At 44.1% G+C, this 20,569-nt stretch overlaps 1 protein-coding gene across 6 annotated transcripts in view; it reads right to left on the bottom strand.

Annotated features, from left to right (window-relative positions):
• CDH26 (cadherin 26) overlaps positions 1 to 20,569 on the bottom strand; it is a 67,211-nt gene that overhangs the window by 18,283 nt on the left and 28,359 nt on the right. For all 6 annotated transcript variants that reach the window (XM_084854313.1, XM_084854311.1, XM_084854310.1 and 3 more), the window contains exons 4-9: positions 16,641 to 16,802; positions 13,063 to 13,210; positions 10,774 to 10,940; positions 9,157 to 9,285; positions 3,348 to 3,533; positions 2,858 to 3,129 (exon numbers count right to left, since the gene is read on the bottom strand). In XM_084854313.1, coding sequence (XP_084710439.1) covers positions 2,858 to 3,129; positions 3,348 to 3,533; positions 9,157 to 9,285; positions 10,774 to 10,940; positions 13,063 to 13,210; positions 16,641 to 16,802 — 1,064 coding nt within the window. The remainder of the gene's footprint in view (positions 1 to 2,857; positions 3,130 to 3,347; positions 3,534 to 9,156; positions 9,286 to 10,773; positions 10,941 to 13,062; positions 13,211 to 16,640; positions 16,803 to 20,569) is intronic.

Below are 20,569 nucleotides of genomic sequence, written 5' to 3'. Positions count from 1 at the left end.
AATAAATAATTTAAACAGCTAAAAGCATATTAAACCATTAAACACGCTAATACCAATTACAAAATCTAAAACAATAAACAGTTATAATGGTGTGCAACTTTAGGGAATTCAGTTAGCCCTCAAAGGCTTTGGTGAAAAGCCATGTTTTAACTTGGAGCTGAAACGACACCAACATCTGCGCCAATCGGGCCTCCAAGGGGAGGGCATTCCACAACTGGGATGCCACAGCAGCAAAGACCCTTCTCTGCTGTGGACACTGATGTCCACTGTGTGTCTGTATCACTGGCCTCAAGCTGAATCTATGCCTCTTGCAGCCTCTGGGGTCCATTTCAAGTTTGGTCCAGCTTTCCCATATTATCCTGTCTAACCCAGAGTTTAATTTGTGGCAGAACTCAGCCCTAGTATTGGTTTTCAGTGCTAGAGGACAACTCTGAAACATATAAAGAACAGATTAGTGTCTCTGAGGAGGTGCAGAGTGCATTCCTCTTGGCACTGTGTAACTACAGGAATCTGGTTCTCCCATGTCAGGAATTAGGGGAGGAGATTCAAGACCAGATGGTAGTGTTTCCATAACAATTCACAACTTCAATTTTTAAAGAAAATGAAGCACTAGCCTGCTCAAATGTAAACTTGACAACAATAAGAAGGTGGGAAGACGCAGTCTTCCCCAACCTGGTGCCTTCCAGATGTCCTAGGACTACAACTCTCAGAATCCCCCAGCCAACTATGCAATGCTGGCTGGGGGATTCTGGGAGTTGTAGTCCAACACATTTGGAAGGTGTCACCTTGGGGAAGGCTCCCCTTACCCCAGTGATTAATCTGGCTTATAAAGGATTAGGCACACATGGATTTCATTTGAGAGGTTTTGGGATCAGGAAAGTGTGTTACTTATTTACGATTTGTTTCAATATTTTAAAAAGGAAATGATTAGATTTTATCATCTTATCTTATTTCTTATATCTATAATTCCAAGTCAGGAGTTAGTTGGTCATCCCTTTTTGATTGCCTTCCCATTGACAGATTCTCATGAAACACACTTCATTGGAAAGCTCTTGACATGCAGATTCCACGAATAACGACAGTTTTCACTATAATTTAAAGCTGGGAGTTTCTTTGTATCCATAAAGCTTTTTTAAACAAGAATTTGGGTATTGACTGTGTAGACAGGCTGCTGAAGGAGCTCATGAGCAATGACAACCCATTCAATGGAAAGTCTATCATGTTTGGTGGTGACTTTAGGCCCACATGGTGCCCATACAGCCATCATTGGCCAGCCAGTCAAGAAATCCAACACCTGGAACAGTGTCACCAAATACCAGCTTACAAGCAACATGCACACCCTAGAGAAAGAATTTGAATTTGCTGCCCAACTTCTTACTGTTGGTAATGGTTCCGCAGAAGACTTCCTAGCTGTTGGAGAAGACATGATCAAGATCCCAGGCTCATGCATTGTTAATGAGGACATTGTCTCTGCTGTCTATGGGACTGACTTTAGCAAGGCAGCTGTACATGCTAATGCAGGCAAGGTCATTCTGTGTACCAAAAACAAGCACTGTGACTACATCAACCAGTTGGTATTGGACAGAATGGAAGGGGAGGTAAGGACCTACTTGAGCGCAGATGAAGTCACTGGTGATTGATTGATTGATTGATTGACTTACAATTTATACACTGCTCCATACCTGAAACAGATTCCAGAGCAGTGAACATAAGTAAAAAAGTAAAAATATAAAAAGAATTAAAACATTGTTATTAAAATCATTCTTCTAAAAACAGAATGCCAATAAAAACTATGGGTGGTTAGTTAAGGAATGCTTCCTGGAAAAGAGCTGTTTTCAGGAGGTGCCAAAAGCAACACAGTGTTGGTGCCTGCCTGAGCTCCAGGGGCAGGGAGTTCCAAAGAAAGGGGGCTACCACATTGAAGGCTCTTCTCTGGGTGGGCTCCAGTCAGGCCACAGGTCCATGTGGAACCACCAGGAGCAGGTGATGATCCCAGGCTTGATGTGCAATATACTTCGGAGTTCCTAAACACTCTGAACCCAAGTGCTTTGCTGCCAAGCAAACTGACTCTGAAGAGGGGTGCTGTGGTCATCCTTCTAAGGAACCTGGATGTGACCCAGGGTCTTATCAATGGCACAAGGTTCGTCATGCTTGCCATACAGAATAACTGTGCATCAGTTGTCCTTAAAGGACAAGCAAAGGGCAAGCCGATCTTCCTGCCAACGATCAGCCGTGCACCTTCCAACTCATCTCTCCCCTTCCAATTCAAGCGTCACCAGTTCCCCACTTGTGTGGCCTTTACCATTAGCATCAACAAGAGCCAGGGACAGACTATGGGCCAAGTTGGCATCTATCTGCATACACCTGTCTTCTGCCATGGACAGATCTACGTTGCCATGAGTCTTGTGCACTCTTGGTACACCTCAAGATTCAAGTTGTTGATGGACCAGAACAAAAACATAGCAGTGGCCGCTCTGGAGTTTACACCAAGAACATTGTATTTAAGGAAGTTTTGTAAAGATAAAATATGTAACACTTTGAATGTTTCAATAAACACAGTTACTTAAGTTAAACCTTTCATTAGATTTGATTTTTTCTGCAAACCGTGTTTGTGGGTAACCAACTGGTCGTTGTTGTTGTTGTTGTTGTTGCTGCTGTAATATTCTACTCATCTAAAAGTAAAGATAGAGTGAGGCAAGGAATGGATTCTCTGTTAAGCTGCCACCACAGAAAGGCCACATTCTGGCTACTCATGGAGTGAACCTCTTGCCGGTGTGGAGCCCTATGCAGGGTTCCTCAGAAGACCTCATAATAATTAAGGGTGTTCATACCACAATTACCAGCCAAAACTGCCCACCTGATGGTGTGTGGCGCTGTGTCTGGATCCCTAGCAGTATATTGTACAATCCTGGTCCCAGGCATCACACCTTCCTCTAGCCGAAGAACAAGGATAGGAGGATTAAACTGAGGGGCATCGTTTCTGTCAATGATATTAATGTTCACAGATGTCTTGGAGGAGGCCACAGGAGGAGCGCTCTGCACCAAACCACTTTCACATAAGAAGAAGGGCTCTTCATTCTCCACAGAAATTGCAAGTCTCTTCCCAGAGGTGCCGTCATAGACCAAAGGCTGAAAAAGCCAAACAACAGAATCGGCCATTAGTAAATTCTGACTGGCTACACCAGCCTCCCCCAACCTGGTGCCCTTCAGATGTGCTCGATTACAACTCCCATCATCTGTCCTGATTGGGGATGGTGGAAGCTGTAGACCAACAGGGTGGGGAAGGCTGAGCTAAACCATGGAATGACTCCTCAAATCTCACCTATGGTTTTGCCAATCTGCATTACCTTTACAATGCTTAAAACCCCTTCATTGGAACTAGGATCTGTTGCAATGACGAAATTGTCTCCTTCATTTCCACTCACTATCTTATACTTGGCTCTCCAAGCAGGCGTGTTGGGAGAATCTTTATCTTCCACGCTGAGGCGCAGGATTCCATTTTCCCTTTTGCCTTCTGGGACATCCAGGCGATACTTGGAAGACACAGAACGGACATCTAGTTGCATCAAAGGCAGTTCCCAGCATCCCCTCCCCCTTTCTGTCACACTGCAGTGTGACCAAGACACAGAACCAAAGATGGAGCTATGCAGGCAGTGGCAGGAGAGATTCCAAATGTCTCGGACCATCAGGAGCAAGAAGCAGGTAGCCTCCACCCAATGGTGCTCCCAGGTGCACACTCTTATTTTCTTCTATATCAATAATTGGCTGACATTGATTTCTATAATTCAGTGGCTGCCAATCATTCTTCTTCACATGGAAAATGCTGCATTTGGGAACAATTTTGCCATTGACAATAGATGTCTTGGCCTTCACCAACAGTTACGGGGGAGGAAATCAAGAGGCCCTCAGTCTGTATCTTGGAGGGAAAACTCCAGCCCACAGGCCTAATCCAGCCCTCTGATGTTGCTCATCTGGCCAACAGAGCCCAGGACTTCCTCCACAGGCCCCTCCCCCTGGTTGGGAGGCTATGGGGAGTTTCTGGGGAGGTGGGGGGAGAAAACCTCTTCATATCTCTGATCTGTGATTGCAGATAACAAGAGGATTCACCTGAGTTCCACTCCCCTCCCAGTGGAAGGTGGTCACTGCACAGGAAAATCCCCTTGTTATTTGTGATCGGAGATAAGAAGTAGATTGGGGGAATGCTTGGCCAGCATCCTGCCCACAGCAGATACTCTCACCACACCTGCTAGGGACCAAATGACATTGGGAGATGGCTCTGAAGTCAGGGGAGGGTTCTGTCCCCTGATTTCATTTGGCCCATGGAAGGCTAGGTGGGAGATCAACTGCGCCACCCCATTAAGCTTGACTGTCCCTTCTCTTCATAAACTTTAATAGCATAAAGATGGACATTTAGCCAGGTAATTCATCAACAGCCTTACAGAAGATAGTTGTAGCAGGTAGAATCAGGACACCTTCTCTGCTTTGAAAGTGGGCTTGGTGACAGTGTTGAAAGGTTTAGAACTTTCTTAGGTATGTACGAAAGTCCTTGAATGAAATTTGATTCGCGGTGCGGGTGAGGCGGTACATCCCTCCCGCCGAGATTCTGGCAGGGGGGAGGCGCTCCGTCCCTCCCCCCGAAATTCTGGCCGGGGGGGAGGCACTCCGTCCCTCCACCCCCGAATCCTGGCCGGCCGGGCCACAAATTTTATTTATTTATTTATTTATTAAATTTATTAATCGCCCATCTGACTGGTCACCCAGCCACTCTGGGTGATGTACAACCCACCATAAAACAATTTAAAACAATAAAATTTTACCATAATTTTTTTTTTAAAAATACCCTAACTCACCCCAAATGCCTGCCTGAACAACCACGTTTTTAATGCACGACGGAAGCTCATTAAAGAGGGGGCATGATGGAGTTCCCTAGGGAGGGAGTTCCACAGAGTGGGGGCCACCACAGAGAAGGCCCTCTCCCTTGTCCCCACCAGTCTAGCTGTCCTGGCTGATGGGACAGAGAGAAGGCCATCCGAGGCTGATCTTGTTAAGCGGCCTGTCTGGTGTTGCTGGAGGCGCTCCTTAAGATAGGCTGGGCCGGAACCATATAGGGTTTTAAAGGTCAAAACCAACACCTTGAATTTGGCCCGGAAAACAACTGGTAACCAGTGCAACTCCTTCAGCACTGGAGTGATGTGATCTCGCCGGCGGCTGCCTTTAATCAGGCGAGCCGCCGCGTTCTGTACCAGCTGCAGTTTCCGGACTGTCTTCAAGGGTAACCCCACGTAGAGCGCATTACAGTAGTCTAAACGAGAGGAGACCAGGGCATGCACTACCGATGGGAGTCGTAGCCGCCGCCATTTGCATCCCTGCAGTCAGCTGTGATAGGCTACGTAAATGTTTACGTAGCCTATCATGGCTGAGTAAAAAAACAAAAAACAAAACCACGCGTACGCAAATGGTGGCGCCCATGGGCGCCACCATTTGCGTACGCGCGGTTTTTTGTTTTACTCAGCCGTGATAGGCTAAGGCTACGTAAACATTTACGTAGCCTATCACAGTATTTTTTTAAAATCTAGCCGTGATAGGCTACGTAAATCTTTACCTAGCCTATCACATTTTTTGGGTTTTTTTTTTTTTACTGGAAATGGCGGCGGTGGCAGCCAGTCTTCCGCCGCCGCCGAACCACCGCCGCCAGGAGGATTTGCCCAAGGTAAGTCCCATCCTGGGGGGGGCGGGGGGCCAGACCGTTTCGCCACCAATTTCGAGGGGCCGAATGCGCTGGCATTCGGCCTCCCTGAGATTCGTGGCGAAATTCTCTGACATCCCTACTTTCAGTTCCCATTTCCCAGTCAAATTGGATGGGCTCTTGGCTAGTAATATAGCACACCATGTAGCAAACAAGTTTCAGAAAGAACAAATGAAGCATTATCACTACAAACCTAACTCTATGACCTTACGTCACATATGAAATCTTACATTTATTATTATGTATTAGTTTTCATTTTGTTACCTACCCTGGAGGCCTGTCTTCAGACAGAAAGGCAGGATGTAAATATTTTAAAATAAATAAATGACATGGAGAAATCTCCTGTCCTCAGTACTGCCTTGCTTCCTAGCCTCCCACAGACCCCTCAAGATTGATTTACAATCTGCCCACAAAATCCTGTCTCTCCTTTTTAAATTGAAATTACTGGACTCGTGGAGATGTCATCATGGACAGAAAGCAATCTCCTAAAGAGGTCCTCATAGGACCACTGTGACATAACCCTCCCTCAGGTCCGTCTGCCTCCTCCACTTTGGGATAGCTGTCCCCACTGTCCCACAAACTTCAGCCCCTAAATTCACCAGGTAAAAGAGACACCTTATATGCCTAATTGGTTCCCTTAGGATGATGCTGTTAAAGTGCTGCACTCAATATGCCAACAAATTTGGAACACTCAACAGTGGCCACAAGACTGGAAAAGGTCAGTTTACATTCCAGTGCCAAAGAAGGGCAATGCCAAAGAGTGTTCAAACTACCGTACAATTGCGCTCATTTCACATGCCAGCAAGGTTATCTCAAAATCCTACAAGCTAGGCTTCAGCAGTAGGGATGTATGAAAGTCACTTACCTTTCGCGGATTATGTTGATGGGGGGGGCGCTCCATCCCTTCCCCCGGAATCCTGGACGCGGGGGAGGCGCTCCGTTCCTCCCCCCCCCCGGAATCCTGGCCAGCTGGCTGTGCTCTGCAGGGATTCTGCGGAGCCACCGGCCGGCTCCGCCAGCATCTGGACATCCAGCCGCTGGCTAGCAGGGACGCAAATGGCGGCGGCCGTAGCTGCCGCCGTTTGCGTCCCTGCAGTCAGCCATGACAGGCTACGTAAATGTTTACATAGCCTATCATGGCTAACTTAAAACAACAACAATAACAACAACGCGCGTACGCAAAACGCTATTTGTGTTCCCCTTATTTTCGCCATCTTAGTCTATGTAAATCTTGACGTACACTAAGATGTGCCAAAATAAGGAACGCAAATGGCGGCGGCCATGGCCGCCACGATTTGCATACGCGCGTTTTGTTTTTTTTAAGTCAGCTGTGATAGGCTACTTAAAGATTTACGTAGCCTATCACGGGTTTTTTTTAAAAAAACCTAGCTGTGATAGGCTACGTAAATCTTTATGTAGCCTATCACGTCTTTTTTTTTTTTTTTAACTGGAAATGGCAGCAGCGGCAGCCGGTCGGAAGACCAGCCGCCGGAGCCGCCGCCGCACCGCGCCGCCGCCGGAGCCGCTGCCGCCAGGAAGATCCGCCCCAGGTAAGTCTCGTCCGGGGGGGCGGGGGGCAGACCGTTCCACCACCGATTTCGGGGGGCCGAATGCACTGGCATTCAGCCTCCCCGAGATCCGTGGCGGAATTCTCTGACATCCCTATTCAGCAGTATGTGAACCGAGAACTACCGGAAGTACAAGCTGGGTTTCTAAGAGGCAGAGGAACTAGAGATCAAATCACCAACATTCGCTGGATCATGGAGAAAGCAAGAGAATTCCAGAAAAACGTCTATTTCTGATTCATTGACTACACTAAAGCCTTTGATTGTGTGGATCACAACAAACTATGGCAAATTCTGAAAGAGATGGGAGTACCAGACCACCTTACCTGTCTCCTGAGAAACCTGTACGAGGGTCAAGAAGCAACAGTAAGAACCGGACATGGAACAACCGATTGGTTCACAATTGGGAAAGGAGTACGACAAGGCTGTATATTGTCGCCCTGCTTATTTAATTTATATGCAGAGTACATCATGAGAAACGCCGGGTTGGATGAATCTCAGGTCAGAATTAAGATTGCCGGGAGAATTATCAACAACCTCAGATATGCAGACAATACCACCCTAATGGCAGAAAGCAAAGAGGATCTAAAGAGCCTCTTGTTGAGGGTGAAAGTGGAGAGTGCAAAAGCTGGTTTGAAACTCAACATTAAAACAACTAAGATCATGGCATCTGGCCCCATCACTTCCTGGCATATAGAAGGAGAAGAAATGGAAGCAGTGACAGATTTTACTTTCTTGGGCTCCAAGATCACCGCAGACGGTGACTGTAGCCATGAAATTAAAAGACACTTGCTCCTTGGGAGGAAAGCTATGACAAACCTAGACAGCATAGTAAGAAGCAGAGACATCACTTTGCCGACAAAGGTTCGTATAATCAAAGCTATGGTTTTCCCAGTAGCAACGTATGGCTGTGAGAGCTGGACTGTAAGGAAGGCTGAGCGCCGAAGAATCGATGCTTTCGAACTGTGGAGCTGGAGAAGACTCTTACGGGTCCCCTGGAATGCAAGGAGGTCAAATCAGTCAATCCTAAAGGAAATCAACCCTGACTGCTCATTGGAAGGACAGATCCTGAAGCTGAAGCTCAAATATTTTGGCCACCTAATGCGAAGAGAAAACTCCCTGGAAAAGACCCTGATGCTGGGAAAGATTGAAGGCAAAAGGAGAAGGGGATGGCAGAGGATGAGGTGACTACATAGCATCACCGATGCAATGAATATGGACTTGAGCACACTCTGGGAGAGAGTGCAGGACATGCTATGGTCCATGGGGTCACGAAGAGTCGGATACGACTTAATGACTGAACAACAACACCCAACCAAGAGAAGTACCCAGGAAATAGTAATGTTATTGATAGCACAGAAAGATGAACAAGATGTGGGATTTTGTAATTTAAAAACAAACAAATTAAAGTTTATTTAATACAAGAGATATTATATCTTACAATTAATCACTCAGTTCTCAAGTCTTCCTCTGCCTACTCTACCCCTTCTAAGTCCTATTCTCACAACCCCACTATCTAGATGTAGCTTAATCAAACCCTAAGGCCCTATCAAACCACTGTGATTTTGTCACAGCCACTTTTACACTTCACAACTGCACTCAGGATAAACTCTCAGGGGAAATTATCTTATTTTTAGTTATTTTATTTATTACATTTCTATACCTCCCATAGCCGAAGCTCTCTGGGCGGTTTAAAAAAGTTAAGACATTAAAATACAATATACAAAGTTTAAAAGCCATTTATATAAAAGCACAAAGACAAAATAAACAACATATAACTAAAAACAACAACTAAAAACAACATATAACTGGAAACAATCGTGTCCCCAGTCACCACATCCTTACAGTTTCCTGTATAAATCTGGGCAGATTGTTGTTGGAATCTTCTACAGCAATATTAATTGTTGCTGTTGATGACAGTTGTGGATGTCCATGGTCTGTAGCCTTGATCAGAAGTTTGAAGGCTCTATCAGTCTTAAAAACATCAAAATATTAAAAGATCACTACTTGTTATTAATTTTAGAAAATATTTATGTGAATTCTCTAACTCCAAAAACAATGCAAATCCTCCAGACAGGAAATATATATATTTGCAAGATTTAAAACATCAGCTCATGATAGTCCAAGAGTCCGTGTCAAAATACTTATGTCATAAGGTGCAAAAGGTTTGACTATCTGGACATGTTACAAAAGTTGTAGCATTTCCAAAACTGCCAGTCTTATGAGCAACTGCTGGGGGCATTTACAGGGTTGCAACCTCCCCAACCCCTTTTCAGAGTCAATAATTACAACATAAAGTACATGGATGAAACAAGCAGTATCTTTTGGGGAACAGTGTTCATAGCCCCTTAATTATGACATAAGATACATGACTGAAACTGGTACAACTTGGTAGAGATCACCTTCCTGTATCTTAAAATATCCAGTGTGACTACTTTACATGCTGGGATTCCCCAACACTTGCTCATAAGACTGGCTAAGATTTTGGAAGTGCCACAACTTCTGTAAGGTATCCAGATAGTCAAAACTTTTGTACTTTATGACGTTAAGTATTTTGACACAGGCTTTTGGACTATGATCAGTCAGAATATATTAGAACCTGGGTTTTTGAAGTGCAGCCTCAATGGCCATAAGTAAATACTGGGCACTTTTGACTCTCCTATCAAGGTACCTGCAGTATTTGCTTCATGGATTTCTATAGGGTCTGTGTTGAGGTCACCATGTCAGCTCTGTGTTCCAAACAGTTGTAACAGTTACAAGATCAATTTGAGTACCATTTCATTAGGCAAATCAAAGTGATTTTGTTGTATTCTGTGCATTTCCAAAGGTATGTAATTTTGTGTAGATATTGCATTTACAGCCAGTTGTCCTCCAAGAGGTTGAGGGTGGTAGATATGGTTCCCACCCCTCATTGTATTCTCACAGCAACCCTGTCAAGGAGGCCAGGGTGACTGCCCAAGCCAGTGAGTCATTGCTAAGTGGGCCAGGTTTCCCAGGTCCAAGTGGAACATTCTATCCACATTCATTTATTCACTTCAGAGTGGATATGAATTCACATTCATATCCACTTCAACATTATGGACTGTTTCGTGTAGCTTAGTGACAAGAAATCCTAATTAAATCCATTTTAATTCCAGGTTGTAACACAACAAAATGTGGAAAAGTCAAAGGGGGGTGGGGGTGAATACTTGTGCATGGCACTGTATGTACACCAGTTGCTGGGGAACATGGGCAAGAGGGTGCTGTTGTGCTCGTGTCCTATTTGTAGGGTCCCGGGCGACAGCTGGTTGGCCACTGTGTGAACAGAATGCTGGACTAGATGGACCCTTGTTCTGATCCAGCATTGCTCTTCTTATGTTCTCATGCAAAAGCCTGATGACATTATACTTTTACTGCAAAGTATATACCAAAGCACAGATCTTACATAGACATCAATATGGACTTTATTTACAAGTACTGTACCTCATAATTTGAGCATCCTGTAATGCGTATCAGGCCACTGGAAGAATCAACACTGAAGACAGGTTGTTTTGGACGAGGTGTCTGAGAAACCAGAGAATATGCCACTCGAGAATTTTCACTGCCTTCTTCATCCTTGTCAAAAGCCGTAACATTAAAAACTGGTTCATCTACAATTGCAAAAAGTGACATATTTATAGTAAGTGCTCAACAACACCATGGACCATTCTTAGGTCTATGTGTAGAGTTCATGCGTGCACTATATTTCCTATTCCCAGTATTGTCACAGTTGATCAGAAAAGACCACCTCTTCATTGTCTCACTATGTGAGGAATGGGTTTTGCCACAGAGGAAGAAATCCTATGGCCCCTAGACAGTGTTTGGGGGTCCACAGGATTTTTCAGATCCCTGGATCTGGGGTTGGAAACACAGCACTCTTACCTCAGATCCAGGAATCTGAGCCCCCCACCTCCTACCCCTTGCAGCTGGCATGGAGAGAACCATGCCAGCTGCCTCTCCAAGACTGCAAAGGTGACCTCGGAGAGGAGGGAAAGGGGGTAGTGCTGTGAGCAGGGATAGGAGGGGACTGGGGAGGCCAGCTTACAATAAATCCTCCAGCCTCCCTTGCCTCCTTCCCTCCTGGTCTGCAGAGTCCCAGCCAAACAGGCAAAAAAGCCCATGTAGCAAAAATGCAGAGTGGGAGGAGTGCGGAGGTGCCTCCATGCTCCTCCTGCTCTGAATAGGATGCCCCAAAGCCTCCAAGTTCAGAGGTTGGCAGGCACCCCAATAGGACTGCACCCCTGAAGGATCATCAACATCAGAGCCGGTTCTACTATTAGATCATAAGCTACAAAGTATGTGTGTGAGGTTTCACAAAACTGTTCCCTTTCCCCCGCTGCTTTTTCTGCAGAATATCCACAGTATACTCCATAGAATATCCTGAATATCCTTGCTTTTAGGAGCACTTTTTAATGTGCATCCAAGACATGTAACCAACTACGGATTCCATCTATTGCTTTCAATAGAATATACATCTCCATCCACATTGTGCTGGAACTAGTCATGTCATGTGTGAATGTATTTTATCCTTGTGACTACAGTTGAATAGGACCAATATGTCTAAGGGCCTAGAGCAGACTAACTATTTCAGTCTTTATTGTTTTCCACTAATACCCTACCTAACAGGTATTTGAAGATCTGGGCCTAAGATTCAAAGACCAATTCACACATGCACGGACACAACTTGATTTCTCATCACTTGATGGTTTATAGGCTAATATGTGAGCTGACGTACCTAGAAATAAGTCCCATTGAAGTCAATAGAATAGACATGTAAAGGATTGTGCTGATAGGAGCCTATTTTTTAAAGATGCTCTTCTTCATGCTCCTCTTCAGGCTGGATGTTATGTTAACCAAAACAGCAATAAAGGGTTTTGTGTGTGGTAGGAAAGCCCCAGTGTAGGTGATGGTGTAATTTCATAAATGCAGGAAATGTAATTTCAGAATTAAAATAAGTTTCAGTTATGACTCATGAAATACATATGGGATGACTGTATGTTTGTGCGAAGGTGCCTGTCTGTCCTGGATTTAAAAAAAAAGGTGCTTAGACACTAGTCAGTACCTGCCACATCAACCAGTCCTAAGAGCTGTATACAAAAAAATCAATCATACGAGAGACACCAACGGGCAGAAACAATATTTCCAATCTGATGCTACCCACTGTCAGGAATGCCCCTGCTGCCTTCTGAACCCTCCAATAGCCAGAATCAACACTCAGAAAAAAGGGCTCCTTTCCAAGGCTTTATTTCCATTCAACCTAATGAAGCTTACAGATGCTAATTGCCTGAGACTCAGAGGAAATACAAAGGAACAACCAACCAGGGGTTTCTAAGAGTTAGGATGTCAGTTGGTCCCCGTTTGAGGATATGCGCGGCAACTCTCTGAACTTAAGGAGTAGGAGGGGAAAGCCTCCCGCTCTCCCATGGGGCCTCGGGGCGCAGCTATTGACGTCGAGCCAATCAGGCTGAATGCCTCAGCTCGGCTCCCACAATCTCTTGCTTGAGCCTGTGCCTGACGTCTAAAAGCTCAAGTTGCCCGTCCCTTTCCATGCCAGGATCACTGTTGCTCCCAGGAATGTGAGCGGGGGGGGGGGGGCTCTGCCTCCAGTTGCGCCTCTGAAGCCTGAGAGGGTTCCTCTCCCATGGATTGTATCTCCTCCTCAGAATCAGAGCTGCTTTGGGGCTCTATGGGCTCAGATCCAACCCTGACATCCACAGTCTCAATGATACTCACCTCTGCTGTGATTTTCTTTCATAGTGACATCAAATTCCTTCTTGCGAAACTCAGGTGCATTATCATTTATATCTTTAATTTTAACATGGAAGAGTAGAGATCTGTCCACTATTTTCCCAGTCCTTCTATCTGCAACATCAAAACGTATCTGAACAGTGGACAATCAACAAGGAAAACAAGTAAGAGATAGGTAACGGAGAACAGAAATTGTTTTGTTTTTAATAAAAAGGCATGACACTTCCTTGGTGTCCTGACAAAGATGATAACCACTGTCAACATCGCAATGCATGAAGGTCCATACAAGTACCCTCATCTTACAAAAATGATTAAGATTGAATTTCAGACTTTTTAGATTTAGTGCACTTGAATACCAGGCATGTTCTAGCAAGTTCATTTTGTCTCCTAAGAGTCATGAACAGTAAAAGCAATAGATTTAGCTACTTTGCAATCATCTTTGCAAATGAATGCCACTTAAAAAAAAAACAGTATAAGAAGTTGTCTACTATAGGAATGGATACTATATAGTGGAGAGCAGTCCAATTGAAATTTTCAGCCATTAAAGGCAAATGAGGTTCTCTAACAATCTAACCTCAACAATCCACCACCCGAATGCTCCAGTTGCTCTATATTTACTGGTTACGTGCCTCACAGAATTACCTTTAGAAGCCTTTAAATAAGGCTAGTAGTAGAATCACAGAATCATAGGTTCATAGAATAGTAGGGTTGGAGGGGCCTATAAGACCATCGTGTCCAACCAACCCCCTACTCAATGAAGGAATCCAAGTCAGAGCATCCCCGACAGATGGCTGTCCAGCCTCGTCTTGAATGCCTCCAGTGTGGGATTGCCCACCACCTCCCTAGGTAATTGGTTCCATTGTCGTATTGCTCCAACAGTCAGGAAGTTTTTCCTGATGTTCAGCCTGAATCTGGCTTCCTGTAACTTGAGCCCATTATTCTGCATTCTGCACTCTGGGGTGATCAAGGAGGGATCCTGGCCTTCCTCTCTGTGACAACCTTTCAAGTACTTGAAGAGTACACAGTCATGTACACAACATGGCTACCCTTTCAAAGCCACATTGAAATGATATATGATGAAGTTGTAAAAAAGGCAGGGGAAATATTTTCTACCCTAGTCTTAATTAATTAATCAATTACATTTCTGTATTGCACAATAGCCAAAGCTCTCTAGGTAGTTCACAGATTAATTTATGCATTCCATGGGCCCACCTTTGTACATGCAACTATTTTGCCCATGCACTCGTCATAATCATATGAAGTTTGGTGGAAGATCTGTTAAAAAACAATGTTCCACAGAAATGAAGATATGAAGCTGCCTTATTCTAAGTCTCTGTTCTCTACTTTATAAGCTGCCTTATACTAAGTCTCCACTCCATCCATCTAGTCCAGTATTTTCTACCCTGGCAGATCTCTCCAAGATCTCAAGCAGAGATCTTTCCCTGATCTGCTATTCAAGATTATTTTATATCTTGAATAGCAGATCCGCTATTCTTGGAGAAGCTGGGAACTGGACTTTGGACTTTGTGCCTGCAAAGCCTGTGTTCTGCCATTGAATTACACAACCTATCCTCATAAATTCACACAGTTTAAGGCTGCAAACCAATATCCACTTACATGGGAGTAAGCCACATTGAACACAATGGGACTTATGTCTGAGTAGAAGGATTGTGCTGTAAAGTTCATAATTTTATACTGTAATGGATGTGCACCTGACCTAAACAGGCCAGAGGTACTAAGGATGTTGGATAATTTTGTTTAGCCTGCATTTTTAAGTGAACCAATCTAGTTCACACTTCCAGGATTAATACGCAGTTCAGAAAGCAGTTATCCTTTGGACTGTGCATTCCTCTGAATGCTGTGATGCAGTTCTCAGCTCAAAAAAGCATACAGAGGAGGAAATCTGTCCAATTTAAATACACATTTTCATGTACGGGTTTTTTTTTAATTCACAGAAAACAGGATGGAGGTATGATTGAACACATGTGAAATTAACATGGACCAGAAATAGACTGATCCATCCATTCCTAATTTGTACACTGCTATACCTTGCTCAGAAATCAGGTCTGGGTGAGTCAGACAGCCAGGTTCCTGCCTAAACTGAAAACACATCCAGTGTGCTAAGTCCTCAGGGGCACCATTTCCCTTTGTGCAGAAGGGGCAGCTGACACCTCAAAAGCAGAGCACATCGTTTTGTCCTAGGCAGTAATGTTCCTCAACCAAGAAATAACACATGAGAGAGTTACATGTCAATGCTGACTTGGCTAGTTCCCAACCCCATGTACACAACATCAGACAACTTGAGTAGAAGCTGGGTAGCTATGGGCTAAATCCAACGGTGTGCAAATGGACACACACAAGGACTTCCTCTTGCTCCCTCCCAATACAGCCTCCTGTGCCCCACCCCAAATCTACTCCAGAGGGTCCCCCAACCATCTGGAGCATATTCAGGGCTGTGGGGGGGGGGGCTGCAGGGGAGTGGAGAAATCTGTTCCACCAGTGGTTTCCATTTTAGTGGTGGATGTACAATCCCATGTATCCTACTACACAGAGGACAGTCCTCTTTTTGAAGGGTGTCAGAAGACACTCCTCTATTTGAAGGTGACCTCTATTTAGAGGGACGTCCAGTCCAACTTTGAACCATAAGAAGGAAGCGCAGGGGTCTTGAAGGTGCCAATCAATAGTCAGCACCTGATCCTCAACAGCAGACTGAGCAGGACTCCAGGAGATCACCTGGCTACAGTCTTCCCCGTTATAGTGAAATGCATTGTATTTCTATTTAAATTATAGTCTATGGGGAGTATCCAACTGGGCCCTTCCATGCACAGCCAGCCCTGCTGGTCCCAGTCCGCAAGTGGCCAGCACTGCTTGCACAATGTGATATAGCAGCTTTCAGGGAAAGCCCCAAAACAAGAGGAAAAGCTCATTTTTGGAACAGGGGAGGTTGCCAGAGCCCCGTCCCTTCCAGAAATGAGCTGTTGTTTCTTATTTTAAGACAGGATATGAGAGAGATATCGCTGCTGCAACTTACTTGAAGGTTAAAGAGAACAATTTTTGTTCTCCAAGGGTAGTTAAAGAACCACATTTCAGAACCTTTTCTGGTAGTTCAATGCAAGTTTATTTATTTATTTATGAACTGCTTATATTTACAGATTTCAAAGTGTGTGCAGAAATCATAAAAAACATAAAAATAAAAAACTATGGTATAGAATCAATATACTATATCTATATATCCATGAGAATAAATTACATGATAGGCTAACCTGAACCAGGAAGGCTTGCATACATAGATGTGTCTTCAACATGCACCTAAAAATAAGGTTGGTCTAGCAAAGGTAAAAGCAAATGTTTGCAGAACTTACAGAATTGCTGGATGGCAAACCTTTGACACTGATCAATGTTAAAATAATCTAAGCTACTTTACAGTAACCACTGGGCATGCTGAAGAATGTTAGTGATTCAAAGGTCCTCTAAGAGAAATAGGATAAAATTATATAAACTATTTACAATTAGAACAATTAGAAAGCATCAATTGCTTAACCACTTTTCTCTATGGTAAATACCGTGAAAGAGGGGTTTTTCTCTCGATCAATGGTACGGTGTACATATACTCGTCCATTGGCATCATCCTCAATAGAAAATAATCCGACCTCTGGATATTCATCCACACCAGATCCACTGATTAAATATTTTACAGTTAAATTCTGTGCTACGTTATTGAAGAGCTACAAAACAAGACAAATAGTTGATGAAAGATTGAGCATATCATCAATATAAGATTTTAATCAAAATATTGTTTAATTTGTCTACATTTACATTATACACACACACACACACGTGCACACATATATTCTGTTATCAGGGTCAAATAGCCTTCAAATGAGTCACGGTCTTTGTTTACTACTACTACTACTACTACTACTATGATGATGATTAACATTTCTATACCACTCCATAGCCGAAGATCTCTGAGCAGATAATTTTTTAAAAAAAACATTAAAATATATTATATGTAGTGTAAAACTATTTACATAAAAACATATAAACAAAGCACACATACACAAACTATATATCGAAAACAATTTTAAACCATCAACCATAAAACAAATTCAGGACCTGATCAAAAACTCATCATATACTGCCAAATGCCTGACTTAACCTGGTGCCGAAAAGATGACAATGTTGCCACCAGGCGGGCCTCATCAGGAAGATCATTCCAAAATTGAGGGGCCAGCACTGAAAAAGACCTCTCCCTTGATATTGCCTTCCGAGCCTCCTTCAGAGGAAGCACTAAGGAGGAGGGCCTTAGATGATGAACATGGTAAATGGGTAGGTTCATGTCTGGAGAGGTGCTCCGTCAAGTATTGCGGTCCCAAGCTGTGTAAAGCTTTCTAGGTTAAAACCAGCACCTTGAATCAGGCATGGAAACAGGTAGGCAGCCAGTGCAAGCGGGCCAGAGTTGGTCTTATATGTCCAGAACTTCTTGTTCCTGTTATCAATCTGGCCGCCACATTTTGCACAAGCTGCGCTTCTGAAATGTCTTCAAAGGCAGTCCCATGTAGAACACATTGCAGTAATCTAACTTGGAGGTTACCAGAGCATAGAATACTGAAGCCAGGTTATTCCTGTCCAGATAGGGGCATAGCTGGGCCATCAACTGAAGTTGGTAGAAGGCACTCTGTGCCACTGAGGCCACCTCAGCCTCAAGTGACAAAGATGGTTAAAGGAGAACCCCCAAGTTATGAACTGCTCCTTCACAGGGAGTGCAATCCCATCCAGAATTGGTTGGGCACCCTCCATCCATCCGATCAGAAGAACAACCCACTAACAGTATCTCAGTCTTATCTGGATCGAGTTTCAGTTATTAGCCCTCATCCAGTCCATTGTCACAGCTGGTCAATGATCCAGCACATCTCCATCCTCACCTGATGAAGTTGAAAAGGAGAAGCAGAGCTGCATGTCATCAGCATACTGATGACAACGTACTCCAAAACTCTGGATGACCACACTGAACTGTTTCATGTAGATGTTGAACAGCATGGGGGAGAAAACCAACCCTTGCGGAACCCCATGCCGAAGAATCCACAGGCCAAGCTATGTTCCTCATGTACCATTTTCTGGAGCTGACCCTCCAAGCAGGAGCAAAACCACTGCAATGCAGTACCCTCCACTCCCAACTCAGACAATTGTCCCAGAAGGATTCCATGGTTGGTGGTATCAAAAGCCACCGAGAAATCAAGGAGAATCAACAAGATCACACTCCCCCTGTCTCTCTCCCAACATAGGTCATCATACAGGGAGACCAAGGCTGTGTTGTTCCAAAACCCAGCCTGATCCCCGACTGAAATGGATCCAGATAATCAGTCTCATTCAAGAGCCTTTGGAGCTGGCGTGCTACCACCCACTCAAGGACCTTGTCCACAAAAGGAACCTCTGCCACCGGCCTAAAATTATTAAGATTTTCAGGGTGTAGGGAGGATTTCTTCAGGAGTGATCTCACCACAACCTCTTTCAGGTGGCCCAGGACCACACCCTCTCACAAGGAGCCATTAATCACCTCCCTGGCCCAGCTGGTTGTTCTCTCCAGTTCTCTCTGCCAGTTTTTATAAGCCGAGAGGGGCAAGGATCCAATATGGAAGTGGTTGCATGAACCTGTCCAAGCACCTCACGATGTACCAACGTCCTCCAGCTGTACCAACTGAAACTCATCCAAGAAAACCGGTCAAGGCTGTACTCTGGATACCTCACCAGATTCACCTGCTTTAACACTGGAGCATAAGTCCCAGCAGATTTTATTCTGGAAGTGCCTAGCAAATGTCTTACAGTGGGCCTCAGATGGATCTATACTGTCCTTAGGTCCAGCATGTAATAGCCCCCAGACAACTCTGAAAAGCTCCACTGGGCGGCAGATAATGGATTCAACAGAGGCAGCAAGATGTTGTTTCTTTGCTGCCCTCACTGGCCCTGAATTTACCTTACCATAGGCACATACCAGTGTTCAAATACATCCCCTAGGAGTTCTTCTCCATCTGCACTCAAGCCATTTCCTATGTTTAGTGTTTAAGGTTTTCTTTTTTTTTTAAAGTCTATCACCTATATTTTACAATAGTTCCAATATGATGTAAAAGTGTAAAACCATATTAAAGATTGATATCAGTGGTACAACTATGCAAGGAAAATATCTGAGGTCTGCCATTTTCCCAATGTTAGTTCTTGCGTGGTCTTACAGACACAATACTCATGCCCTTTTCCCTTCAACTCTAAGGGTGCTTCTAGAAGAGGTTTTCATGGTGGCTATCACACCGCCTTATTCACAGAGGCTTACAGAAGGTCCAGATGATAATGTCTTCTACTTGTAGACCTCCTCTGTTTTCCCATCATGTCTTCTATCTTTTTCCTTTGTTGTTCAGTCATTAAGTCATGTCCGACTCTTCGTGACCCCATGGACCATAGCACGCCAGGTCTTCCTGTCCTGCGCTCTCTCCCGAAGTGTGCTCAAGTTCATATTCATTGCATCGGTGATGCTATCTAGCCATCTCATCCTCTGCTGTCCCCTTCTCCTTTTGCCTTCAATCTTTCCCAGCATCAGGGTCTTTTCCAGTGACTTTTCTCTTTGCATTTGGTGGCCAAAATATTTGAGCTTCAGCTTCAGTATCTGTCCTTCCAATGAGCAGTCAGGGTTGATTTGCTGCACAATACCTTCTGGTTGCTAGTGCTAGGAGTCCTCCGTATGGAAGCACCCTCAGCCTCCTGGACATAAGGATTAATGGTTATCACCAACTCCTCTTAAAAACCGTTTTGTTCTGGAGCAGCAATTGTGCTGCTAAATGAAATTTTTCGCCAAGTTGGGGTTATTCAGATAGCCCCCTATCTTGGTTGTACAACATTTCATTTTTCCTCATTGGTTTTAATTGGTGTCTTTATTGACTCCAGTGTCGTTTCACTGTAACCCTCAAATAAAAAAACAACAGGGGTGGGATGGTAAAGTTGAGCTATCACAGAACATATGTATTTTATTACAATATTTTTACATCACCATCAAATAGATACTAGGGTAGTGTACAATATTACCCTTTTGATCCATTATAACTCTAAATTTCTAAGAGAGCTAAAAATTCCCTTCCAAGATATTGTAAAGGTACTGCCAAGAAAGAGTTGAGTGGGGACACAAAAACATTGTCCCAGAAGATAAGCAAACATAATCAATGTCACTCATATTTAAGGAAGGAGAATATAAACATGCTCAGGCTTGAAATTTCTGCTCTAGCTTCCTCCTGCACTAAGTTTCATCAGCAGAGCCTGCCATCCAAGTAGCATGCATGGAAGTGGTGGCTTTGGGGCTGAAATTCAAAGCCTGCTTCTTCTAACTGACATCCTTCCAGAGGGGTAGCCTGGGTAATCTTTAAGATGCCATAATACTCTGTTGTTTTTTGCAGCCGATTAACAAACATATGGCACAAGATTTTGTGAGCTAGAGTCCACTTCACCAGAT

The sequence above is a fragment of the Heloderma suspectum genome, chromosome 4 (genome assembly GCF_057233095.1).
Source record: "Heloderma suspectum isolate Gila_16-S chromosome 4, 16-S_ref, whole genome shotgun sequence".
In the NCBI taxonomy this organism is placed as follows: Eukaryota; Metazoa; Chordata; class Lepidosauria; order Squamata; family Helodermatidae; genus Heloderma; species Heloderma suspectum.
The sequence above is the reverse complement of the archived record's forward strand: the minus strand, read 5'-3'. Positions and strand labels throughout refer to the sequence as shown.